This window comes from Colobus angolensis, unplaced genomic scaffold (genome assembly GCF_000951035.1).
Source record: "Colobus angolensis palliatus isolate OR3802 unplaced genomic scaffold, Cang.pa_1.0 Scaffold152, whole genome shotgun sequence".
Taxonomy (NCBI): Eukaryota; Metazoa; Chordata; class Mammalia; order Primates; family Cercopithecidae; genus Colobus; species Colobus angolensis.
In genome coordinates, this window is record NW_012114622.1 from 8,297,847 (window position 1) to 8,325,441 (window position 27,595).

Genomic DNA, 27,595 nt, shown 5'->3' on the forward strand with positions numbered 1-27,595 from the left:
CCCCTACAATACACGGGCCAGCCCCTACAATACACGGGCCCCCCCTACAATACACGGGCCAGCCCCCTACAATACACGGGCCAGCCCCCTACCATACACGGGCCAGCCCCCACAGAAAGGACTGTCCACATTTCGGTGGTGGAGAGGTTGAGAAACTGCTTTTAACCACAACCTAGGGTGACTGAGGATTCCTCCTCTGCCTCCCAATCCGAGGTTCCTGCCTCCAGCAGAAGATGGGGAGAAGCAAGTTCTTTTCCCAGTTTCCTTTTGACTCCCAGGATAGAGTCATTCTCACTTAGGCTCTGAACTGGGGATTCAGTCCTGGAAGAAATAAAATGTGTTAGAGGAACACCTTGAGAATTCATGTTTAAAGAAGGGAAAGGAAACTGATTTTGACAGGGGATATGTTTGCCAGGGGCTAGACAAGACACCTTTAGACCCATTATACTTATTTATCTTTCAAAACAGCCTTTAGGCTCAAGAGACACGAATACTCCCCCACAATCCCCTCCAGCTCTCCCATTTCTAAACCAGTGTGAGAAATAGAGGCTCAGAAAGGTTAACGTGCTCAAGGTTACATGGTTGAAAGATGGGACCTAGAGTCTAACTCAGGATTCTCAGATTCTGAAGTCTCTACTTCCACACATTTGATGGTATTTTTTTTTTTTTTAAAGAAATAATGAAAGCTATGCTGAAGGTAAAGTAGGGAGCTGAAATAAGAGCATTCAATAATTCCCCTACTTTCTAATTAAAAGGATTGCTTTGTATATCCCAGAAAGCAATTACTATATACCATAGAAAATCTACATTAGCATATGGGATGTGGGTCAGGTGGTTATAACAAGGTTTTTTTTACAACTCTCAAGTCACATTTGTTATCCATGATCTCATTCCATCTCAACAGTCCTGTGAGGCTGTTGGGGCAAGTGTCTTCACTCTACACCTGAAGAACTGTGCCTCAGAGGAGGGTAGGACTTGGCCAAAGGCCTTCAGCTACACTGGCCCTGGACCTCGTGTACCCACCCTGAGGACATCTTTCCCTGCAGCTCCCTGCCCGGTCGGAGGTTCTGACCTCCTTTGCTTACAAGCCCAGGTGAGCTCAAGTGATCTCTGACTCACTAAGGGTTAAGCCACACAAACTCTTTTACGAGTGGAAACCACTTAATGTGCCCTGTAAAAAAGGGCCCCTCACCATGCTGGCTGCTTTTCCTTGAAAAGGGAGTGCCAGCAGGGAGCAGGGCTGTGCACAGGCCATCTTTTTGTGGGAGGATAGCGATGGGGCAGCTGCCACCCTGTAGTCTTAAAGACATCTCTGCGGGTTGGGAGAAGTTCTGGATGCTTCCAGAAGGTCAGGGTGGAAAATGACGTCAGCCCTGAGGAGAGGGGCTTGTGGGCATTTGGCCACAGGTGGAGAACTGACTCATATTGTTCTGCAACATTTATTAAATTCTTTTTTTTTTCACTACTTGCCAAGCTCTCTATGTGCATGACCTCATTTGATTCTTACAGCCCTTTGAGTTTGGTATTGTTCCCATTTATCAGGTACAGAAAGTGAGGAACAGAATGTTTTTGGCTAGACAGACTTGCCACTGGCTCAGGGTCACCCACAGTAAGCAGGGGAACTGGAATCTGAGCCTGCATCTCTCCAGCTCCAAAGCCTGGGTGCTCAGCCTCCACACCACCCTGCTTTCTGTTTGTCAGGAAGCATAGCTGGCCCAGGCAGGTGCTGCCACTGAAACGACCACTTTGAAACAACCCCGCAGGTAAATCCTTGTGAAAGAATTTTAGAGAAGCCCTCCCCTGCCTGTCCTCCCTGAGACTGGAAGGCCAATCCCTCCGTGCAAATGGGCTGGGCTCTGAGCTTCAGCCCTTTCAGGGTTAAACAGTAACCTTTCCACTGCTTGTGGTTGAGCAAATGCTAGCAAGGAACAAGCCCAGCCTTGAGCAAACAAGAGACTGGGCCCCGGTCTGCGGCCTTAGAGACTTTCTTTCCCCTTGAAGTTCCCAATCCGATTTCTTAGCTTTAGGGCAATTGCTCTACAAAGCTGGATGGGAAAATGCCCAGTTATTGTGAAAAAGAAAAGAAGGTTTGATATGAGTTTGTTTTCTTTCTCTGAGGGTGAGAATCAAAGAGGCATTCAGAAAGGGAACTTACGAATCAGTATAGTCACCATCTTTAAATTTTCAAGTGGGGAAACTGAGGCCCAGCATCATTTCTGGTTCAGCCTATCCACAGAGCTAGTGATGCTTCTCATCATAGCACCTGACGTGTATTCGTGCCCTACTTTGTGCCAGGTGCTCGAGGTACAGAAACTCATTTAATCTCCAACCAATGTACAGACGAGGTATGATTAGCTGCATTTTGCATATGAGAAAACTGGGTTCCGAGAGGTTAGGTAACATGTCTGGGTGACTACTAACCTAGTAAGTGGGAAGACCTGGAATTGACCCCAGCTCTTCTGGCTTCAAAGCTCCTATACAAGGTGCCAGGACATAGAATCCAGCTCTCCTACCTTCCCACCCAGTGGCTCTTTGCTGTTATAATGTCCACCATCCCTACCCTGTCTTTCCTTCTCCACCTTCTACTTAGACTGGATTCAGTCCTAATTATTTACCAAACAGCAGTGATGATGATGCTAATAATTACCATACATGTTTGTGTGTAGCCTAGTTCAGCCTTTAATTACCGCTCTCTCCCCAGCACCTAGAATAGTGCCCAGCCTATTACTAGGCTGATATTGTCGAATAAATGAATGCATGAATGTATTCGTATGCCTTCTGCAGACCCCTCTTCTCCCCCGACAGGCCCTACACAGAACCAGAGGAGTGGTAGCTAAATTAGGGGACGGAATGCCAAGGGCTAAAAATCTTCTGGATTGGCAATTTTACTCCTGTGGACATTGATAATACCCGAGGATGCAAAATTTCCCCAAAACAGGCAGAAAATTTTCCATGACTTGCTGCTATAAAGCTGAATTCCTCTCCCTACCCCAACATTTTTATAAAGAGCAAGTGACTTTTACAGCCTCTGGGTATTGCCCAGTAGTGATCTGGAAACAGGCTGCTCTTCGTTTGAATGACTGAACACACAGTTGGGGCTCTGGTCTGAAAGGTGGAGGGTGCCCCGCTTGGGAGTAGGGACATTACAAATACCAGAGAATTGAAGACAGTATTTCTGAAGTGTAAAATGTTTATGTTGCTATAAAATAAACCCACACAGGCCCACAGAAGAAATCTCTTCTCCCAAGTCCTTTACTGAGAAAATGATCCCACAGACTGAGGAAGCCACTTTTACTTAGGTCAGCTTGGAAACCCACTAAATTCTCCAAGTCTCTAACAGGAGAGAAAAAAATGGTTATAATTGTTACCAGAAAGGAAATTTTTTTTTTCTTTATCAGAAATGGGCAATGTCTGTCAGAGAAACCAACTGATTCCTGATATTATCACAAAGCCAGATACTTGAAGAGCTCTATTAAAATATGACTGAGGCCCTCTGACGACCAGCCCAGCCTGTGGCAGACACCCACACTGAGAAAACTTGTTACTGGGTGTGCAGGTGCAGTTGCAGTCCGAGCTCCCACACAGGTGCTAGGGCTGTGCTGCCACTGGCTTGGATTTTCATTGATTGAAATTGCACTTTAAATACTTTAAATAAAATCTCTTTGGCATTTTCACTTTTGTAAAAAAAAAAAAACCACTTGGATGCCAGCCAGCCTCGCCCTGGGAGCAGGTATTGCATTTTCCTCCCGCTTCAGTCCTGATCAGAGATTATTCATTTATGAATGGGTGGCTGTAAAAACTTGCCTCATGCATATGAAAATTGAACCTGGAAATTTTTAATTGCTGTGAGTTTTGCTTTTACAAAAAAGTCTTTGGCAATGGGTGGCAGGCAATGGGCGGAAGGACAAATTCTCTTTATTTTCTTCCTAAATTTACTCTGTGATCTGCGCTTTCAAATGACATTTGTCCAAGAGGCAATGACTGAACAGGCTGTTTGATCTCCTAACAGATCATGATTCTGGAAGGAGGTGGTGTAATGAATCTCAACCCCGGCAACAACCTCCTTCACCAGCCGCCAGCCTGGACAGACAGCTACTCCACGTGCAATGGTAAGGGGTCCTGTGGGTGTTGGTGTCACTGCTGTGCTGTGGGGGCTCTTTGCTTTACTTCTTCTCCCAGCCTAATGTTTGAAAAATATAGGCTTTTCAGCAGAAGATGTGGGACAAGAAGGAATGGAGAAAACTCAATTTCAGAGTTCCCTACCGGCCCCCAGGGTTCCAGACAAAAGCTCATTTGAGATATTCTGTTGCCTCCTCCCAAAATTAAAGGTTCTAGATTGACAGCCTGGCAGTGAGGCGGGTAGAAGAGATGCCTAAAGGAAAGACTCCGTGTTGAAGGTTTTAATAGCGTTTTGCTGGGATACCAAGATAGGCTAGGAGAAAAAGGGTGTGTATGTGCATGTGTACGTGCGTGTGCATGGAGGTTAGGAAGGAGAGGGTTACAGCAATTTAGTCTTTCTTTTTCATCTTCCAGTGGCCTCTCTTTGAAAGGGGAGAGGAGATTTGTAAGGAGAACACGTGTTCTCCCTAGTGCTTTCATCTAGAACACGTCTATTAGAAGAAGAGGGGACCTGGTGGTGGGGCGTATAGGAGGTTTGGTGATCAAGCCTGTGGCTTCCTGAATGAAGCTGAATCCCTAAATCAAGTTGAATCCCTGAATCAAGTTGTTGCTGAATCAGGAACCCCACACCCCATTGTGAAGCCATCCAGTTTAGGCATTCAGCTGTGCATCCAACAGCAGTGAGTTTAGGAAGCTCTGGGCCTCTTCTTGATCCACACCCACTGCTAATCTCCCAGCCAGAGGCTCTGCTGTTCGAGTTTGCTTTGAAATATGGAGATGGTTTTTTTGGTGACCAGAGCTTGAGAGGAAGCAGGAGTGGGAGGATAATGGGAGAGTTATTCTGCAGGGAGTGCTGATCCATGTGGAGCTCCACCTCTTTTAATTTGGAATCCTAGTCAAACATGGTGGAAAGGGTGAGCAGGTGAGCTTCCCTTACTCAGTCACCTGACCCCTCAAACTGCTGCACTTTCTGGGCAGTAGCATTTTCTGTTGTGAGCCTCAGATACCCTGTGAGGACCCAGAAAGTGTATTCCAAATAAAACTGGAAGTCTTTGGCATCCCCCGGACCCTGGCCCCTCAATGAAGGCAGCATTGCTCTTGCTTGCTCTGAAGAAAGTTGGGGAAATCTATTCAGCAGGAAGTAGAACTGGGGTACCACTTTTATTTCTTAAATTCCAGAGATCTCAAAGAAAGCTCAGCCTTGATCAAGACTGAAGAGGAGAAGGAGATCAGTTGAACGGCAGAGAGGATGTGAACTCATAGGAATTTTTATTGTTTCTCCTGAAACTTCAGGAATTTGGTGGGTTCTCTGTCTGATGTGGAATCTCCACAGTTAACTTCAGACAAAAATCCCTGATTTTCCCAAGTTTGAACAAGATACACTAGCAGGGACTATCTTTTAATCTAGACCATATTAAGTTTCCAGATGAGATTATTCTAGATGTGCTGTTAGGTTATTAAAAGTTGGTGCCTCTTGTTGCCAAAACCAGAGTTGTACTGTCATAGCATGACAATTATTTTAGAAAAATAAAGATGAAAGACTTGGGGAGCCACAAAAATATATTTTCCATCCTTAGACAGCTTTATTTGTGAGGCACCAAAAATTGGGGGAAATGGAAAGATCAAGCCCAAGGTCTGTGTATTTGGGACTATTTCCATATAATTAGATTTTTAGATTAGATTGTTCCATTCCTCCCCCAATCCCAGACTATTGGCTTCCTCTTTAGAGCCCACGTTGAGGGCTGGGGGCTGCTTTTGTTTGGCCATGAGGTATGAGGAGCTAAGTGCATACTGTGAGTGGTGGGTATTGCTAATGGCAGTCACCTTTGTGCACTAGATAAACCTGACCTCCTCCTCTTAGTGCTTCTGAGGTCTGGAAGCCATGGATGGATTCTGAATGAATGAGGAAGAAGAGGGATTGGGTCAGAAACATTTCCCCTTCAGTCTCCCCTCTGAGGGTGTTGTAGGCTGGACCATGGGCGTTATGGGAGTCAAACCTTTCTGAGGCCTTTAGCTCCTTGTAATTCAATAGACCAGCAACATCAGCATCACATGGAAGCTTGCTAGGAATGCAGAAACTCAGGCCGCTCCCCTGACCTGTTGAATCAGAATCTGCATTTGAACAATATTCCCTGGTGGTTTACGATCATATTAAATTTTGAGAAGAACTGATCTGGTGTGACCTTGAAGAAAAAGTTAGAGACAGTTTTCTTGCACTACATTTTCTTCTACTGGTCCACCCTTGAGTTTACTGGAATATCCATGTGTCATGTTCAGTTGGATTTCCCTTGCTTCAGCTTGGTGGGATGCAATAGTCTTTGCCTCTTGCCCCTCTCACTCACCTTTCCTGAAAGGGAGCTCCTTGCCGACGTCTATTCTCAAGGGAACTGTAAACTCTCTCAACCCTGTTCCATGCCCTCAGATGCTGGCTCTGTCTTTTCCATTGCCCCAAAACTTCGGGCAGGCTATGGAATGTTTTTTTTTAAGTGAGCATGAGTCACATATTTAGACGGCTAGCACATATTAGGCTCAGCAATATTTATCCAGGTGAATGAACTGCACTTCTTCATCGGTATCTGAATGCACCATCTTGTAAATGCACCTCCCAACTCCTCAGATGCCTACCTTATTTCTCCTTCAAAAACATATTCCATTAAATAAATATATGGTGAGCATCTACTATGGCAAGATCTCTGAGGTCATTTTTATAGGTGATACAAAGAGGAGTAAAACTGTCTGTGACCTCAAACATACAATTTACAAAGGAGAATAAGACAGCACTTAGAGACTTGTAGAGAAAAACAGAACATGACAAAGCCATTAGGAGAAATACCAAGCATGTCTCCTGGAGAGTAAGACGACAGTGAACTCTTGAGGCAAGTTGGGGGGATTGGTGATGACTTTAAGGGGTGGTCAGAGTTTGAAAGATGGGTAGAAATTCAACAGGAGTGAGAGGTAGAACACAAGCTGAACTGAAAGAACAGCATAGAAAAAAGACAAGAGTTATTGATTACTTGAAGAAGAGTTAGTGAAGAGCCTCAATGCCTAGCTAGGCAGCTTTATAACTAATTTCAGTGGGTGATAAGAACTACTAAAGGTAACTGAGTAGGGAAGTGACATCATGATAGCTATAATGACTAGGCTGGCGCAGTGAGATATCAGTCCAGTTAGCAGATCAATAATCTGGACCACTTTGAGGAAAAGCAAAGGCATCGTATAGAAAACAACCTTAATTTCAGGCCTTATTTTTGGTTGAAAATGGTCTGAGTTTGGGGTGTGTGTGTGTGTGTGTGTGTGTATAAGAGAGAAAAAAGTGACAGAGAGTGAGTGAGAGAAAAGAGGAGCAGAACTATTCAGATATGAACAATAAGCTAATAAATTGCTGAAATGATAGCAATGCTCTAGCTTTCGTGATATTTTACTGTGGGTGAGGGGGGAATGAGCTCTGAGCATTTCAGCTCTCTTGTCCTCATCCAGTGCCCAGGGGTAGGTAGCATGCTAGGGAGGACATGAAGATGCATTTCTGCTCCATCCCCCATGCTGGCACATACACAGACTGTGGTTGTGTCTCTGAGATATCTGGCAGCCAATAGTGCATCCCTGTGTCAGATACTATGGCCAGGAACAGCCAGGGGTCACTCACGAGACTGCCTCCTGTTTTGCAGTTTCCAGCGGGTTTTTTGGAGGCCAGTGGCATGAAATTCATCCTCAGTACTGGACCAAGTACCAGGTGTGGGAGTGGCTCCAGCACCTCCTGGACACCAACCAGCTGGATGCCAGTTGTATCCCTTTCCAAGAGTTCGACATCAACGGCGAGCATCTCTGCAGCATGAGTTTGCAGGAGTTCACCCGAGCGGCAGGGACGGCGGGGCAGCTCCTCTACAGCAACTTGCAGCATCTTAAGTGGAACGGTGACTCTCTCTTTCTGTGTCTCTCCCTACCGTGCTAGGAGCCAGCTGGAAGAACAGAGATTCTGCAGATGACAGGATTCTTTGTCAGGGACAATAAAGAGTGGTCTCACTTCCAAATTACCATGTCCCAAGACAGGGAAGTGGAAGGAAGATGAGAGGACAGGATTGAAGCCTAGGGTACCTGGTGTGTCTAATCCCTTATAAACGGTAGTGTAATTTAATCCTCTCCTTATGGTGATAATTTTCAGGAAGACAAAACTGTCTAGGAATTCATAGAATATTTACTACCCTTGGAAAATGTTTTCTTCTTTCCTTTGCAAACAGGGTTCAATAGTTTAACATCCAGTCACTTGCTTGTTAAAGATCATCATGGTTACAAAACAAACAAACAAACAAAACACACACACACACACACACACACACACACACACACACACACACAACCTCAAACAACCTTCTAGACCTAGGTTCTTAAGATAGGGTCCTAAGAGTGGTAAGAAGATATATGAAATTAGAATTATGTTTGTATTTTGGGAGGGGAAAAGACTCACAATACTTCAGCAGATTCTTAAAAGGTCTGTAACTTAAAAAAAGGGTTAGAACATATGGTCTAGGTACGTGTATGGGGAATATTTCTGTGGTGGTTTCTGGAATTTCTGTTGCCCTAATGCCCCAGATGTCTCTCTGAGGCTTCCCCTAGCACAGGGATGGGCCACCACGCCAGATGTTGTCCTTGAATGGTAAATTATTCACACACGAACACATCCTATACTGACATGTAAGACCTAGTAGGGTGGAAAACTGACCTTGCAGAATGGTTTTGACACTGGCATAAGGTTCCCCTGATAGTAGCTGTAAAAATCTAGCTCTTCTGACAACTATGGGCATCCCGAAAAGTAGCAATACTTAAGAATAGGGAGTTGGCCTGTTCGCACTGGAAAAGGCATTTATGTCTTGGTAGAATCCATGTTTGGGCAAGTAACCGGGAGTTGGGCAGCATGAGCTCCAGGGCTGTGAACCAGAGTCATACCCTGGCAACAGCCATCAACACTGAGAGAACCTGGGGCCTTGCAGCAGAGCTTGTGGCTGCGGCAGCCGTTTTAGATGATGTCATTCAACTCCCTGGCCACACCCTGCTTCCCACCCCCCTCACATTGGTGGTTGCTCAGTTTTCTTTGACTAGAATCAAACCAAACAAGGCTCTATAAATAACCCTCAGGAATCTTCAGAGAGATCAGACTTACACTTGAATAATTAAAAATATTTACCTCCACCCCCAATTAAATCCACTCCTTTAAAGCTTTACCCTGATTGAGGCCTGAGGCAGGGAGGCCTGGGAGGTGCTGTGGTCATCTTAGACCTTCCCTCTCTGACCTCCCATGGCTTGTTTGGTCTCACCACATGCTGCTGTAGCCTCTGAGTTCCTAACGTCCAGCCAGATTTCTTACTCTTTTGTTGTTTGCCTTTGTGTAGACATTCTATTAACTAACATTTATTGAGTATTTACTTATACTAGGCACTGTAAGTGAATTAACTCATTTAATAACTTTATGACAAAGTAAATATTGTGCCCATTTTACAGGTGGGAAGACTGAATGTCAGAGAGGTTAAAGGCATGACTTCTGCTCTTGAGATGTTTATAATCTGTCTGGGGAAGAAAAACATACTAGATTCATTTGTGCATTTACATATGTGTGTGTGTGTGTGTGTATATATATGAGCATGCATATATAACTTTTATATATGATAATGGGAGAGGAATTGCAAGCAAACAAGGACATGTGATGTGCACTGCTTGTACATGTGCTGAGACATAAATAAGGAAAGAGTCACTGCATTTTGTCCAGACATATCTCACAGATTGGATGTAATCATGATGGCTTTGATTAGATTTTAAATCAAAGAAGAATCAAGCTAGTTAAAACAGTTTTCCCTACATTTTCATTTTCATATCATATCTTAGTATGGGAAAGAACCTTAGAAGTCATCTAGTGACCTTATCTAGTTTAATCTTGTTACAGATGGGGAAACTGAGACCCAGAAAGGTAAAGGGCACACACCTTCCTCATAGCTAGTAGTGGAAAAACAGGGCTTCTGAAGTTCTATTTCCACCATACTGGATGCCTTTACTATACCACATCAAAGAATTGCTTCTAATGTAGTGCCTTAGATTCCTAATTTTCTGGGGTCAGAGACTGCAGGCTTGAGTTTGTAGAGGCTAACAGAGAAACCCCTTCCCATAAACAAACATAGGTGACCAGGCAGTAGGATGGCAGAAGCTCTGCAAAGAAGCCAGTTCTGTCCTTATTTAAGCACCCAGTTCTGGCTTCATCCTCTCTGACTATCCCAATCTGTCCTTCACAGGCCAGTGCAGTAGTGACCTGTTCCAGTCCACACACAATGTCATAGTCAAGACTGAACAAACTGGTGAGTAGTAGTGGACAAAGGGAGCCAATCTAGTCAGGCAAAGCTCTGGGGAGGATAGTTGGGAGAGGGCAAGAGAGAATGTGGGAGCAAGTTTTTTTGCAGGAAATGCAGGGAGGCCTTTTCCCTGGCTGTCTCTGATAGGCCACCCCCACCATGAACCTCATTCTTGCCCTTGCGACCAGTGACTACCACCTATTTCCGATTTATAGACTTATGGGGAGCCACACTTCTCTACCTCCTACTCCTGGTGTGGCATCATCCAGACCTCAGGCCAGTAGCCAAGGAAATGCAGAATATAAGGTGGGCCTCCCCACTACAAAAAGTGTCAGGGACTGGACTTGGCCAAGTTTGGAAAGAGAAGAGGAAGGGGCAATGTCTCCTCTTCTCTCCCTCCTCCCTTGAGGGGAGTGCGTTTCACCAAAAGGGGGAAGATGTTAACTTGGTGTTGTAGCTAACAAATTTTTAGGGGCCAAATTTTTAGGGGCCATGGGGAGCTTCTGCAGAGATGTACAAAGGTACCTGCAACCCAACTCCTGCCTTCCGTGTGTTTTTATATGAAGGACACAATTCTGGGCTCTGAGCAGAGGCTACAGTCCCATAGCATCTACATTCATTTTCATTTCCTTTCCCCTGTCCTAAATCTGTCTCCTGGAGACTGTCCTCCAAAGTCTATGAGCCATCATAAAACTGTGCAGCAACTCTTGCTCCTAGGTCACTCCCCATGTTCATGCCAGGGAGCCTGTGAGCCACGTGGGCCAACCGAGCTTGCCACAGGCTTCCCTGAGGATGTTTCCCAGTCACCAAGGACAGAATTTGACATACAGGTGATTTATGAGTCACTTGGGGCCAAAATTGGCCCATGCAGTTATTTACCCTTTTATAAGTGGGCTGGCCTACCATTCATTATTAAAGAAAAAAGCAATAGCTGCTAAGCATGCGAATTGGGCTTTGCTAGCCATGCCCTTCTCTTCAGAGGCCAGGGGATGGGGCATCTGGATGTTCTGTGCTTTACGGGCCTGGCATTGCCCTAGAGATGGATGCAGGACTTGGTCAGGAGGATGGCACCCCCTCCCCTGCTTGACCTGACAGACAGCCCCACTGAAGGAGCCAGGGTAATACTGGAGAGGTCCCAAATAACTTGATAATTCCTTCTTGACCATCCAGACATTCTTGTGTTGCCAGTTCAGAAAAGCTGAGTGGAAGGGTGGAGAAGAAGGTCCACCCTAGGAGGAAGGGAGAAGACACTCATAGAGGGGCCAACACCCCCAAACCTCTTTGGTTCAGTTTGTTTTCAGAGACAACAACAGGTGTACAAGGTGACCCAACAAGGAGAGAGGGTGTAACCCCAAGAGATTGGGCTTGGGGTGTCCAAACATGTAGCTATTAGCTAAAATACTGGCTAAATCCCTATGTCGTAAACAGGAGGACTTAGCCAGTAAGTCAGGTTTTATATCATTTGTGCTATAAAAACAAAATGAAACGCAGTCAGTGGCTTACACCCCGGCCCTAAAACTCAGAACCTAGCAAGGAGGGGAGCTGAGGGTAACCTAGGTCTGCGGTAAGGAGAAAGCAGGAAGTTTCTGGTGAGGACAAGGTGAGAGATCTTACAGCTTTTGGCTAGCCAAGAAACAAAATGCTTCTGTTGGAGACCAGCCCAGATCTGGGGGTTGTGTGGGAGTTGAGCTCCATTTGGGGTAGGTGGAGGGGAGTTCCCTTTGAATCTGAAATCTGAAGAGTCAATCAAAGTGAGATGTGCTTACCGCAGCACACAGAAGAAAGAGAGAGAGAGAGACAGAGTACAAGAGCACTTCTTTTCTGCGATGGGGCAACGGGGCTCCACTCTTAAAAGGTGTTTGTTTGATTTAGTAACACTCTCCACCCCTTCTCCTTGGTTTTGTTTTGAGAATTTTATGTCATCCTTTAAGCTAATTGGAAAAAGCCTAGAGGGAGGGGGCTGTCATCCAACTTGGATGACAAATCTCTGGAGTTCAGCAACAAAGAAACTGTGATAAGATTGACTAGACTCTTCCTGAAAGAAACATCATTAACCCTCCAAGGAAGACATTAATAGAAAAAGATACTTGTTAATTATTTATTATACATTTAAATAAATTTATCCCTCACAAAGCTTTCCCCCCACCACATCCCAGGGTAAAAATATTGTGGTGATTATGCAGTAGAATGCAAAACAACGCCAAGCCAGGTTAGCAAAATTCCCAGGAACCACTGGTCTAGGACAGGTTCCCATTCTTGTAACTTCTCTCACTTCCCTAAAAATGCAATAGGTATGGAACACATGGATGAGGCCATTTCCCCGAGGATGCTGAAAGGAAAATTAGACAACATTATTACAAAGTAACGCAACTGAAGCAGAATCGTATCCCTTGTCTCTGAGGACCACTCCTCACCCCCCATACCTTGTTGATGAACAATGAGTTAGAAAATGCAGCCTCTTCTTCCTAGGGAAAATGATCACTGACTATTCTCCTTCTCTATTTTTTGTAGACCCTTCCATCATGAACACCTGGAAAGATGAGAACTATTTATATGACACCAACTATGGTAGCACAGTAGGTAACTAACTCCCTGACACTTAAGGCCCTTTACGTTCTTATTCTGTTTGTCTAAGAGCCACAGTGTTCTATTGTGAGGTGGGGGGACTCTAAATGTCCTTTATCTTTTCATGGCCACAGATCTGTTGGACAGCAAAACTTTCTGCCGGGCTCAGATCTCCATGACAACCACCAGTCACCTTCCTATTGGTAAGCTGTCATCACATCTGAGGCTGGCTGTGCCTAGTACTTAGGGAGAATTGGTGGGAATTACCAACAATCTGCATTTCTGCCTTGCTGGAGTCTTTCTAATTGAAGGGCTAGGAAAGGAATGGAGTTACCATTAGATGAGGTTTGCGTTTGAGGCAATATTTGTACATTGAAGATGACCAGTAGGGATCCTCTAGGCAAAATGTTGGTCTCCTGTGAAACTAGTCACTCTGTTGTGACAATAAAAGTTGTTTAGGCTTTTCTTTATTTTCAACGAAAACTTACTCTTGCAATATAACTGATAAAATTATTCGTATTTGGGTATACTTATGGGAAATAAGGCTATATTTAATTTTCAACAAACTACATTTGGCTTTAGAGAAAGAATACCTCATAGTGAAGTTCAAAGATCCGTGAACCTGTAGTGATGGTTTCTGGGTGAAAAGGCAGCCATCGGAAATTTCCAGAATCCCCATAGTTACACTATTTTGTCAGTTTTTAAGTCTAATTCTGATGACTCATCAGTGCTCTCTAATCAGTCAGAGCACCTGCATTTTATGAGTTATGTTCACATTAGCTGCATTTGGTTAAGGCTGGATGCAACTGGGGCTATCCATGCTTCTTAACCAAGGTTACACTGGGTGAGAAGATTGGGATGTTGGGAGTCTGGGAGAGGGGATTTCAGATTACCACCCTCACCTACAAATAGGTGCATTGGCACGTACACCATGGGAACTGGTTGAAAGAGGATCTTATGGTTTCCTGTGATCTGGGTACAAACTTGTGGATCTCTTTGGGTCTATGAAATGGCACTTAGACATCAGTCACAAGTGATAGTGCCTCTCTCCTGGAATTAAATTTGGAGCAACTTCAGAACTGGGATTTAATTGGGTCTTTGTGAAAGAAATTAGTCTGCAACCCTTCCTTCCTTTTTTTTTTTTTTTTTTTCTGTTTTTGTTTTTGCTTTTGAGAACGGAAATAATGAAAGGTTTTAGTTTGAGGTTTTGTTTGAGTCAAGCCCCTTAAATGAGATGGGGCTGGGAGCCAGTGTAAATGCTTCTGGAATTGAGGTTAAAAGCTGAGGCCAGCGTAGCTCTCGACTTTTCCTTCCCCCAGTAGCCCTTAGCATTATGTGTCACTTGAAGTATTTGTTAAAATTAGGAAATAGATCAAATATTGTCAAGGCTTGGCTGTGTATTTGCTATTCTAGGGGAACTGAGCCAACCGAGGTAAAATTTCCGTGGCAATCATTATCACTCAGTCAAGACCACGGGGTTCAGGGCTGAGGAAACCTCCCGAGTCACACTCTGAGTTCCTCTGAGACTTCCTACAGTGTCATCTCCCGCATCCTTCCATCCTTCCAGTTGGGTCTTTGACTTATGGCAAAAAATTCCAACTAAGAATAAAGCTGAACCAACCACTTCCTGAGCCTCAGGGGCTAGTGTGTCTTGACATACCCGGGAAACCAAAATGTCATAGTTACAGCTCTGCTGCCCTGACAGCCGGGTCATCCTCTTCTACATCGTGACTTACACCTTTTAGAATCTCAAAATCAACAGGGGCCTTAGAGACCAGTTTCTGCTTTCACATTTGCAGCAAGGAACTCACTGTCTCCCGAGTCCACCGGTTGTATTTTTCAATAGTCCTTCTTAAGATGAGTTCAGGAATCTGCTCTCCTTATCCTTCTGATCCTTGTTTGCTGCAGCTCCCCATTCCTATCCTGTGATTGTAAACCAGGCTGGAAAATGAGATCAACCACCCAGGCCCTAAAGAATCAATGCAGTCTCTGGGGTTGGTGTATTAGTTGGGGTAATAGCCCTTCAGTAGGATAGTTAATTACAGCCTTATATGGGTCAGTTTCTTTCAGAATAGTTTATAGTCTCTACTGCATGGAACCAGAACCCCCAGGAAAACCTTGGTCATTTGCCTGAGTCTTTATATTTCAAGTTCCCGTGAAATTGAATGCAGTGAAATATCTTTCTATGTTTTAATGCTAGTTACCAGCTGAGCTAAGGCGAGGTTCAGCATAAACTGATGCCCTCTGTGATAAACGCAGGTGGGGAAACAGGCTTTGTTTTGATTTCTCTGTCATCTGCCCATTTCATAAAATACCTGCTGCCAGTGTCCTGTTCTGCTCGACAGTCCTCCAGCCTGTCATGCCAGCTCGGGCTTGATGTGTTTATCCACTGACTTGTTGAGCCTAAAGCTAGGGTGGCACGGTCTATTAGAACACTGAAATTTGTATATCCCGTAAAGAAATGGCTCACAGCTGAATCATATGCAAATGTTTCTAATCTTTGCTTCTTGCGAAGCAGCTTAGCTGAAGTCATGCTCTCGCACTGGCATCACAAACCTGTGGCTTGTTGCTGCCCTTGCCTGGACCGGATGGACATTGGCCTGAAGTGCCTGGGAGCCGAGCAAGAGAAAGCCAGGCTGGACAACTTCTCCAGGGCAAGCCATTATTTTATAAGAATGAATCACTTAACCACATGGCTAACTTCAAAGTCTTGACTTTTATTCTAGGGCAGAAGGAGGACACATATTAAAGCGAGGTTAAAGATCAAAAGATATCAGTGGTAAGGCAGGCCAGTGATTCCATGGCTTATCCCTGCACACTGCAACAGGAAGAGGGGGCTGGAAGAAATTAGGTTCTTCTTTTGCCTTTGACTGCTTATTCCCTTTTATGATGATGGAAAGATTTTTATTTGGGGATTTAAAAGAGAACATTCCTAAACTGGATGGAGCCTAGCTTGGGTAAATGGCTGACAACTCAAAGAATATTTCCTCATGGTTTATCTGGCCTAGGGGTTTTAGAGTTCATGGACTGCTACATGGGCCACACCCCCCTGAAATTGTTGACAAAATTTCATGTGTGCGTATATGTGCATTTTTTCTGAGGAGAGGGTGCAAGGTTTTCATCTTATTCACAAAGTCACCTGAACTCTAAAGTAACTGATTCTAGATCAACTAGGAACCCAGAAGCAATAATTGAGGCCAATATACTGAGACTCTTGTATTTTTCTGAATTCAACTCCTGGCTCTGAAAGAATGGCCCTGCATCCCTCCTGGATGTCATTTGAAAATGAGCTTTGCTTGTGGCCTGCTCGGTAAATGCCACTCTTTGTCGGCAGTACAACGTGGCCCTGTCAGAGTGATGTATCACTTGGAAACCGGAGTGGATGCCAGACCTGTCGCAATATTGTTACATCCTGATGGGGTGTTGCAACCTCACCCTGCAACCCACAGGGAGGGAGAGTGAAGTCTCTTTGCATTTCCTGTGAATTTGTCCTCTCGGATTTCAGAGAAACCCAGGTCAGGTGCAGGCCCTGCTAGTGACAATGCCAGGAGAGAAATTCTTAACCAGGATGAGAGGTTTCTCGTTTACTGAGGTCTTATTAAATCTCTCTCTCCATCCTGCCATGACGTTTCGAGAAATTGCTGGGAACACCGAGTCTTGATTAGCTGGGAGATAAGATGGGTGAAAGGGTCCATGAACGTTGGGAAATATAGAATTGTCAGATTGAAATTATCTTTTTCACTAACAAGAGCATTATAGAAGTGAACCTGATTCTTGGCAGCAAAGGCTTGTGTGAAATCTGTTATGTGCAAAGGGAGATTATGTGTAGGCCACCATTTCTGGAAATGACATAGAATTGTGGTTATGAGTAAAGCTTCTGGATTCAAACTGTTTGTGTTCATATCCTGGCACCACATTCCAGCTGTGTGACTCTAGACAAATCATTTGACCCCTCTGTTTCTCAGATCCTCCACAGCTGAAAACTGTGGATCATATTAGTACCTGCCTCATGGAGTTATTGTGTGAATTAAATAAGTGATTCATGTAAAGTGCATAGTACAGTGCCTGGTACATAGTAAGTGCTCAGTAAATAGTAGCTTTTTTTCTTAACCAATTTAATTAGGAGCTAATGGCTGGCAGTTCATAGCTTTTTTGAATAATAGGCCTCTCTTGATAACTGAATGGGTGCTGTGAACCTTCTCCCTTCACATATGGTTTCAGTCAGTCCATGTGCCCTTGAAGGCCACACTGGGTCAAGGGACCCTAGGTTAGGAAGGGCACATGGAAGAGACCAGTTTTACTGGCACAATTTCTTAAAATACTTGGATTGTATTTAGGGACTATTTTGTATTAGAATTGGCTAGTTTTTGAGTGTGAGAGTCTTCATAAGATCTGCTTTAGTCCTCCCAATACACACACACACATACACACACACTCACACTCATACACATGAGGCTAGATCATTTAGTTTTCTTTCTGAGAAGAATCTTTATTTCCCAGGTCCGGCTCCATCATCTCCTCTTTGGTAATAGTCCCACAGGTTGCCATAATGAGTCATTTGTTAAACTAATCTGTGTTTCCATAGTCCACTATGGCCCTCTGTACTGAGCTTGGGCCACTCAATGGCCCTTTTGTCAGGCTGATTAAAATGTAACTTTGCATGCCAAAAAAGGGCACTCCTCTGGCTTAAAAGCCATCTTCCTTTGTTATAAATGTTTACATTTTTGTATTATGTAAAAAAAACCCCACAAATTTTTCAATGATCTAAATCTTTCAATGGCTTCCATCTTTCTCAGAGTCATGTCCTTAAAAGCCCAATAAGGCATTAATGATCAGAATCTCAGCTTCTCCCTCTCTGCCTCTTACAGCATGCATATACCAAACACATATCAACCTCAGGGCCTTTGCACTTCTGTCTTACACATGGAAGGCTGTTGCACAAGCTCTCTGCATGACCATCTCCCTCATATTCTTTAGGTGGTGGAATCAGAGAGGTCTCCTATGACCACCTTGTATCAAATTGCAAATTATTCCCAAGTCCATACATCTATCTCCATTTCTTACCCTGCATCATTTTTCTCCATAGCATTTATCATCTCTGTTTTGTTTGGTTCACTAGCACATACTCAAAGAGTGCCAGGCATGCAGTAGGTGCTCAGTAAATTTTGCTTAAATGAGTGGATGCAGGAAGTAAAAAGAGAATTAAAGAAAATAGGTCAGTTAAATGGCTCTCATTTTTCTCTTCAGCAGAGTCACCTGATACGAAAAAGGAGCAAGACCCCCCTGCCAAGTGTCACACCAAAAAGCACAGTAAGTTGACTGGCTTTCAGATGGCCTTTTGTCCTTCCCATCACATTGGGCACATCTGGAGGCCACTAGTTTTTCAGCAAATATTGCCTCTGTCTGCTGCCTTCATGTCTTCATCCCAAACAGGGTGGAGTGAGAAAACAGAGGCATCACTTGCTAGCAAAGTAACCCCCTCTGCAGCTGTTTCTCAAAGTGGAGCCTCACTGGATATTTCCTCCTCGTTCTGTCATATGTGACACCCAGTGCCTAAGAACTGCTTCAGGCATGGGGTTAGCAATTTCCATCTCTCCCAGAAGAAAAGGGTGGGAAGAGGAACAAGATAAGAAGAAACAGTTGAGATGTCTCATCCTTTGTTTTGCTGAATGTTGACCTCCTACCTTTGTGGAGTTCCCATTCCAAGAAATGACTGTTTTTTCTTAAGATTCAACACTGCTCATTGGGAGTTGAATCTCCTCCAGTAATAAAATTTTATGAACATATACGAAATATCAGAGACATGGAATTGTGGGTGGAATACAGAAAGAAATCAAGATGGTATAATGCAGGCCTGTAATCCCAGCACTTTGGGAGACCGAGGTGGGTGGATCACTTGAGCTCAGGAGTTCAAGACCAGCCTGGGAAACATGGCGAGACCCCATCGCTACAAAAAATACAAGAACTAGCTGGGCATGGTGGCACATGCCTGTAGTCCCAGCTACTTGGGAGGCTGAGGCAGGAGGATCGCTTGAGCCAGAGAGGTCTAGGTTGCAATGAACTGTAATTGTACCACTGCACTCCAGCCTGAGCCACAGAGTGATATTCTGTCTCAAAAAAAAAAAAAAAAAAAGGTATAATCCAGAAATTATAAGGAATTAGAATGTCTTTATCTGTTATTCCACATCATCCCACAAAATTGAATTAATGCCACCCCTCAAATGGTGGGTGGGGTGAGGGTGGGGCATCACAAATTCAGTGGGAGTAAGGTTGAATTTGGTTGATAATCTTATTGCAGTAGTGGCTTCATTTTCAATTTGGGTCCTCCAGTCCCTGCATGACCACCCCCTTCCCAACCACCCTCATCTATTCTGGGAGTAAACGTTCTAGAGCCTTATTGATTTGCATTTGGCTGAAATACAGTTGCTAGGTCAAAGCAATTTAATTGGTTGAGGTACTAGATAAAAGTGGTTGAGAGTTGCTCTCTGGGGAAGTAACAGGTTGAAATGAACCTCAAGCAGTTGCAGTTTGTGAATAATAACTAGAAGAAACTTCCCCGTGGCTTAGGAGACCTAAGGCCTATTCCTTAGTCTTGGCTATGTCACTAGTTAGCTGTGACCCTGATCAATTCACTTAAATTCTCTGTGTCTCAGTTTCCTGATTTGTAAAATAAAATATTGTGCTAGTTTATTCTTAAATACCTTTTTAATGTCCAACATCTGGTGATTCTGTGATCCATCTTCCCTGAGAAGTAGGGGAGAAATGAGTATCTCCTACTTGGAGGAAGATGACCTAACTCAATGCTCTCTGCCCTACCTTTGGGCAGGGCCATTAATAACCTCCCTTTCTGCTTTTCATCAGACCCGAGAGGGACTCACTTATGGGAATTCATCCGCGACATCCTCTTGAACCCAGACAAGAACCCAGGATTAATAAAATGGGAAGACCGATCTGAGGGCGTCTTCAGGTTCTTGAAATCAGAGGCAGTGGCTCAGCTATGGGGTAAAAAGAAGAACAACAGCAGCATGACCTATGAAAAGCTCAGCCGAGCTATGAGGTGAGGAGTTTCATGTCTCTGAAAACGATAAGGCTGCACGACCCATTATTTACCTAGCAACCTTCATCTGATCAGTCACCTTATACGATCTCCTTTGTTACAGATACTACTACAAAAGAGAAATTCTGGAGCGTGTGGATGGACGAAGACTGGTATATAAATTTGGGAAGAATGCCCGAGGATGGAGAGAAAATGAAAACTGAAGCTGCCAATACTTTGGACACAAACCAAAACACACACCAACTAATCACAAACAAAGAACTCCTGGACGTAAATATTTCAAAGACTACTTTTCTCTGATATTTATGTACCATGAGGGGAAAAAGAAACTACTTCTAATGGGAAGAAGAAACACTACAATTGATTAAAAAAATTATTTTGTTACTTTGAAGTATGTCCTATATGGGGAAAAAACGTACACAGTTTTCTGTGAAATATGATGCTGTATGTGGTTGTGATATGTTTTCACCTCTATTGTGAATTCTTTTTCACTGCAAGAGTAACAGGGTTTGTAGCCTTGTGCGTCTTGCTAAGAGAAAGAAAAAAAAATCAGAGGGCATTAAATGTTTTGTATGTGACATGATTTAGAAAAAGGTGATGCATCCTCCACACGTCAGCATCCGTATGGCTTCGTCAAGGCAGGTGAACATGGTTGTTGGGTTGAATTCCAGGGTCTCAGATGGTTAGGACAAAGTGGATGGATGCTGGGAAGTTTAACCTGAGCCTTAGGATCCAGTGAGTGGAGAATAGGGACTTCCAAAACCCAAGGTTGGCTATAATCTCTGCATAATCACATGACTTGGAATGCTTAAATCAGCAAGAATAATAATGGTGGGGTCTTTATACTCATTCAGGAATGGTTTATCTGATGCCAGGGTTGTCTTCCTTCCTCTCCCTTGGATGGTTGGTGAAATACTTTAATTGCCCTCTCTGCTTACTTCTAGCTATTTAAGAGAGAGCCCAGCTTGGTTCTTTTTTGCTGCAAGTGCTTAAAAATAAGTTGGATAAAGGAGACGGTGGTATGGAAATGACTGAAGAGTTTGCTCTTGTATCCCTATAGTCCAAGGTTTCTCAATCTGCACAATTGACATTGTTTGGCTGGAACGTTCTTTGTGGTGAGGGCTTTCCTGTGCATTGTAAGATGTTCAGCAGCATCCACTCATGACCTCTAACCACTTGACACCAGAAACCCCCCAGCTGTGATAATCCAAAATGTCTCCAGACATCACCAAATGTTCCCTGGGGGGCAAAACTGCCCTTGATTGAGAACCACCAGTTTAGCTAGTCAATATGAGGATGGTGGTTTATTCTCAGAAGAAAAAGATATGTAAGGTCTTTTAGTTCCTTAGAGTGAAGCAAAAATAAGACTTCAACCTCAACCTATCTTTATGTTTTAAATGTTAGGGGCAATAAGTTGAAATAGCTAGAGGAACTTCTTTTCAGAACCCCAGATGAGAGCCAATGTCAGATAAGGTAAACATAGTAATGTAGCAGGAACTACAATAGAAGACATTTTCACTGGAATTACAAAGCAGAATTAAAATTATATTGTAGAAAGAAACACCAAGAAAAGAATTTCCAGGGAAAATTCTCTTTGCAGGTATTAATTCTCATAATTTTTTGTCTTTTGGATTATCTGTTTACTGTCTCATCTGAACTGATCCCAAGTGAATGGTTTATTGCCTAGATTTTTACTCAGAGGATTGTTTTGTTTTGTTTTGTTTTTAAGAAAAGAAAGAAAGGATGAAAAAAATAAACCAAAATCTCAGCTCAGGCACAATTGTCACCAAGGAGTTGGAAGCTTCTTCTTCAATAGAGGAATTGTTCTGGGGGTCCTGGAGACTTATCATTGAGCCATGTAATCTGGGAAGCACAGGAATCAGTAGACACTTTGAAAATGGATTTGAATGTCCTCATCCCCTTTGCAGCTTTTCTTTTGGGCTCTCTCATATCCTTGGCTTGCTCCTCCATTCTACCTCTCTTTCTCCAGCAATGATATGCAAATGAAGACATGTATCAGTAAGAGGGAGTGCTCTTCATCAACTAATAGAGCACCTACCACAGTGTCTTACCTGGTAGAGGTAAGCAATTCATATTCAAAGGTTGCAAAGTGTTTGTAATATATTCACAAGGCTAGAAGTAAGAAGAGTAAAAAATGTGTCCTAATTATAATGAGAATCATTCTAGGTCGTGATCTTGGAGGACCCATGAATAAGTTTCCGAAGGTGCAACCAAATCCATTTTTATTTCTGCCTGACTTAGTCACCTCTATAAAGGCTTAACTTGGTGTTGTCAAGTAACAGTTACTGAAAGAGTTGAGAAAAGGAACAATGAACAGTAAAGATCTTGACTACGCAACTCAGACATTCCTGCAGAAAAGACATATGTTGCTTTACAAGCAAGACCAAAGAACTATGGGGCCTTCCCAGCATTTGACTGTTCATTACATAGAAGGAATTAAATATCCAGTTACTTGAATGGGTATAACGCATGAATATTTGTGTGTCTGTGTATGTCTGAGTTGTGTGACTTTATTAGGGGTATCTACCAATTCTCTCACTGCGGTTCCTTCTCTGACTTTGCCTGTTCATCATCTAAGGAGGCTAGATCCTTTTCTGAGTTCACCCTTCCTCAAACCTGTAAGTTTCTCACTTCTTCCAAATTGGCTTTGGCTCTTTCTGCAACCTTTCCATTCAAGAGCAATCTTTGCTAAGGGGTAAGTGAATGTGAAGAGTACCAACTACAACAGTTCTACAGATAATTAGTGGATTGGGTTGTTTGTTGAGAGTGAAGGTTTCTTGGCACCTGGTGCCTGATTAAGGCTGGAGTATTAAGTTCTCAGCATATCTTTCTATTGTCTTGACTTGAGTTTGCCGCATTTTCTATGTGCTGTTCGTGACTTGGAGAACTTAAAGTAATCGAGCTATGCCAACTTGGGGTGGGAACAGAGTACTTCCCACCACAGTGTTGAAAGGGAGAGCAAAGTCCTATGGATAAGCCCTCCTTCCTTTTGGGGATGCATGGCTCTCACTTGAGAAGCTCACCTGTGCTGAACGTCCACATGGTCACTAACCATGTTATCCGTAAACCCCCTTTATGCCTGAGTTGAAAGGCCTCTCCCTTATTAGGTTTTCATGGGAACCTGAGGCAGCAAATCTATTGCTAAGACCTTACCAGGCTCAAATCATCTGAGGCTGCTAGATAGTTAACTTCGTAAGACTTAAGCAAGGCTCTGGCTCCCAGGGGCATAAGCAACAGTTTCTTGAATGTGCCATCTGAGAAGGGAGATCCAGGTTATGAGTTTTCCTTTGAACACATTGGTCTTTTTTCAAAGTTCCTGCCTTGCTAGACTGTTAGCTTTATGAGGACAGGGACTATGTCTTATCAATCACTATTATTTTCCTGTTACCTAGCATGATACAAGTACACAACATATATTTGTTCAATGAATGAATGAGTATCTCCTGAAAGACTCCTCTGATTGGGAGACCATATCTATAATTGGGATGTGAATCATTTCTTCAATGGAATAAGAGCACAACAGCACAACCTTCAAGGACATATATCTACTATGAACATTTTACTGTGAGACTCTTTATTTTGCCTTCACTTGCGCTGAAATGAAACCAAAACAGGCCGTTGGGTTCCACAAGTAAATATATGTTGGATGAGAATTCTGTTGCCTTGTTGGGAACTATGAGACTTATCTGGTATGAGAAGCCAGTAATGAACCTTTGACCTGTTTCAACCAATGAAGATTATGAATGTGTTAATATGATGTAAATTGCTATTTAAGTGTAAAGCAGTTCTAAGTTTTAGTATTTGGGGATTGGTTTTTATTATTTTTTTTCCTTTTTGAAAAATACTGAGGGATCTTTTGATAAAGTTAGTAATGCATATTAGATTTTAGTTTTGCAAGCGTGTTGTTTTTAAAATGTATCAAGTATAGAAAAAGGTAAAACAGTTAAGAAGGAAGGCAATTATATTATTCTTCTGTAGTTAAGCAAACATTTGTTGAGTGCCTACTATGTGCACGGCATGGGCCCATATGTGTGAGGAGCTTGTCTAATTATGTAGGATGCAATAGATCTTGGTAATTATGTATTGGGCAGATGCTTACTGTATGAATGAAAGAACATCACAGTAATCACAATATCAGAGCTGAATTATCCTCAGTGTTGCTTCTTGGAATTCAGTTTCTGGAACTAGTGATAGAGCATTTATAAAAAAAAAAAAAAAAACTCCTGTTGAGACTATGTCTTATGAACCTCTGAAATGTACAAGCCTTCACAAGTTTAACTAAATTGGGATTAATCTTTCTGTAGCTATCTGCATAATTCTTGTTTTTCTTCCCATCTGACTCCTGGGTTGACAATTTGTGGGAAACAACTCTATTGCTACTACTAAAAAAAATCAGAAATCTTTCCCTTTAAGCTATGTTAAATTCAGACTATTCCTGATTTATGAAAGAATTATATTTTTCAAAATATGTTTATTTGTTTGATGGGTCCCAGGAAACACTAATAAAAACCACAGAGACCAGCCTGGAAATGTGTGTTTCATTCTTCAATAAGCCATTCAACGCTGGGCTTAGAGAAAATGCACTTAATTTCTAACAACAGAACATATACAGCTTCTGTGTTACTTTACTCAAAAAGCATTTATTGAGCATCTACTATGTGCCAGATGTTGTTCTAGGCACCAAATTGTAGCGGAGGATGAAAGAGACAAAAATCTCTGCTTTCATAAAATTTATGTTGTATTGAATAGAAACAGTCAAGAAAAAACACAAACAAATAAATAATGCATAGCATATCAGATGTGTAGTAAATAAATATAGAGGAGCAGAGAGTGCTAGAGCACTTAATACAATAGGGGCATGCTGTAAATTTAGGCAGTGTTAAGAAGGAAACATTTCAGTAAAGAACTGAAGGATCTAAAGGAAGGAGCCACACAGATATACAGATAACTGTGGGAGTGATCCATAGTGAAGGGATATAAGAGGGTCCTAAGGTGGGTGTGTTCCTTATCATGCCCAGGGAACAGTGAGGAGGTCTGTTTGCCAAGTAGACCAGCAATAGTAAAAAATGGTGAAACAGAGGTACTGGTGGATCAGATCACATACAGCTTGGAGGCCATTATGAAGGCTCTAGTTTTTCCTTTGCATGTGTGTGATGGAGATACTAGAGGAGTGACATGATCCAACTTGTGGTTTAAAATGATTCCTCTGGCTGTTGTTTTGAGAATGGATTGCAGGAAGGCATTCAATGCTGGATATAAAGAAAGGTAGAAAAGATGACCCTCATCTCCAGGTCTCCAATACAATACTTAAAAATGTCTCCAGGCAATAAATGAGCTCTAGTAGTTCATAGCACGTTTCTCCCTGGGTCCAGAAAATCTCAGCTATTTAGTCACATAATTTCATAAATGATCATGAAAATAATAATGCTAACTACTCTGGGAAGATTCACGTGTCCCAGGAATTGTGATAATATTCTTTACACATATTATTATATTCAATCCTCATATAAGCTTGGCTATATAGATATTATCTCCAGTTTTCAAATGAGGGAAATGAAGATCAGAAAAATTAAGTGACTTTCTGAGGGTCACACAGCTAGTAATAAGGGGTAGATCTGACATTGTTTACACAAGTCCCTCTTTCCTCCCTCCCACCCCCAACCCAAGTCCATGTTCTACCAATAATATTTCTCTAGTTTCTCAGGATGCTAATTTCTTTACACACACACACACACACACACACACACACACACACATGCACACACACAGAGGTTTCTATAGTTAAACAGAGCTACTTACTGTAAGACTTCTCAGAGTTTTTACTATAATAATGTGCATTGTGAATCTACAAGAGAGGGAAAAACTGTGCCCACTTGCCTAAGTCTATTTGACGATGGACACCTTTCATCAAAGTAGGCCTCGTGAAACCAGCACCCCTTAGGACACTCCTAATCTTTAAAAATTACTACTCAGAAGAGGTAGTATTTTTCACGTTTGGGCTAAATAAGTTTTCTGATAATATTTCTGCAAAATGCAATATATTCCATTTTTTTCCTCCTTGAGAAGAAATCCCTCCCTTACTGACCTGGGCATTATGTATTTGCATTGATGCATTTCTCAGTAATCATAAAGATCTTGCAAAGTGACTCTTTGAAAACCATGAACTCTCCTCAATTTTAACTCATTAGAATTACCTACTCAAAACTATAGGTACTAGCCCCAGGTGACAATTTAAGTTTAAATTACTTACAGTTATATAAATTAAAATTTAAGTTCCTAGTCACACTATCCACTTTTCAAGTGCTGAATAGTCGCATATGGCTAAATGGTTACTTTATTGGACAGTGAAAACACTAAACATTTCCATCATCAGAGAAAATTCTATAGGCTAATACTGCTCTAAAATCTGACCTGGGATGGTGGGGTAAGGGTGGAAAGGATAGTGATCAAAACTAACCAACAGTGCAATAGGATTCCCGGGAGCCTTAGAAACCAAAGGTGACCCTGAATTGTAGAGAACAAAAAATAAAGATCCAAAGCAAATACCTGTGTTTGCTGGAGTGATGACAGTATCTGCCAGTACAAACAGGTTTGATGTTGTCAGTGGAGCCTTGGTGTGGGAGGATTTGATTATTCTTATCTCCAAACACCAAAAATACCCTACAGTCGTTAATATGAATGTTCCAAGGATGTGGCTTTTTGGTTGAGAATATTGGCATTGAGGGGAGATGACCAAAATGGGAAGGGAAATAGAGGGTCCCCAAATGGAAATGGTTGCCACTGCCCACTCTGCTATAAATGGCACTAATAGCACTTTATTCCTTCTTTTCAAGAACAACTTCTGGCATGAGTCAACTGCCCTTAGGCACTCTTTCCTTATAAATCAGTTCTCCTTCATTATTATCATGATCTGGCCTCTGTTCACATCAAGTCACTGACAATGCCCTACTGGAGGCCATAGTCAAACTCATTCCTGCATCAGGAACTTTGCTGCAGCTGTTCCCTCTACCAACAATGCACTTTCGGTCTTCATGTGGCTAGTTCCATCCAGTCGTGCAGGTCTGAGTTCAAAACGTTGCTTTCCTGATTGTACTTGCTTCAGCTGCCCACCTACCTCACGTTGCTTCCTATTACATTGTCCACATTTAATCGTCACAGAACTTACAGTATCTGAAATTATTTTAAAAAATTCATTAGTTTACCAAGTCCTTATGATTTTATCTCTGACCAGTCAGCACTCCTGGTTCACTGGCTTCCCTCCACCCACCAAGTTATCCTTAAAAACTGCTCCTCGAATGCTTGGGAAATCTGATTTGAGTAATAATAAAACTCTGGTCTCTCACCCTCCTCAAAAAAAAAAATTCATTACTTTTATAGTATTTCTTGTCCCTGCTAGAACATAAGCTCTTGGAGAACAGGAGCCAGAAACTTCCATGTTGACCAATGTGTTCCTAGAGCGAGGATGTGCCTGACACGTCCTCCTGACCCCATTAATATTTGT

At 42.7% G+C, this 27,595-nt stretch overlaps 1 protein-coding gene across 6 annotated transcripts in view; it reads left to right on the plus strand.

Annotated features, from left to right (window-relative positions):
* EHF (ets homologous factor) overlaps nt 1–24,624 on the plus strand; it is a 42,107-nt gene extending 17,483 nt beyond the window's left edge. For 4 of the 6 annotated variants that reach the window (XM_011936404.1, XM_011936405.1, XM_011936403.1 and 1 more), the window contains exons 2-9: nt 4,010–4,109; nt 7,785–8,030; nt 10,395–10,457; nt 12,963–13,031; nt 13,151–13,219; nt 18,264–18,326; nt 19,878–20,073; nt 20,177–24,624. In XM_011936404.1, coding sequence (XP_011791794.1) covers nt 4,013–4,109; nt 7,785–8,030; nt 10,395–10,457; nt 12,963–13,031; nt 13,151–13,219; nt 18,264–18,326; nt 19,878–20,073; nt 20,177–20,276 — 903 coding nt within the window. In that variant the 5' untranslated portion in view covers nt 4,010–4,012 and the 3' untranslated portion in view covers nt 20,277–24,624. Of the gene's footprint in view, nt 1–2,029; nt 2,045–4,009; nt 4,110–7,784; nt 8,031–10,394; nt 10,458–12,962; nt 13,032–13,150; nt 13,220–18,263; nt 18,327–19,877; nt 20,074–20,176 lie in introns of those variants that run through there. The other 2 variants (XM_011936407.1, XM_011936406.1) reach the window with 2 other exon arrangements.
* The last annotated feature ends 2,971 nt before the right edge of the window (nt 24,625–27,595 follow it).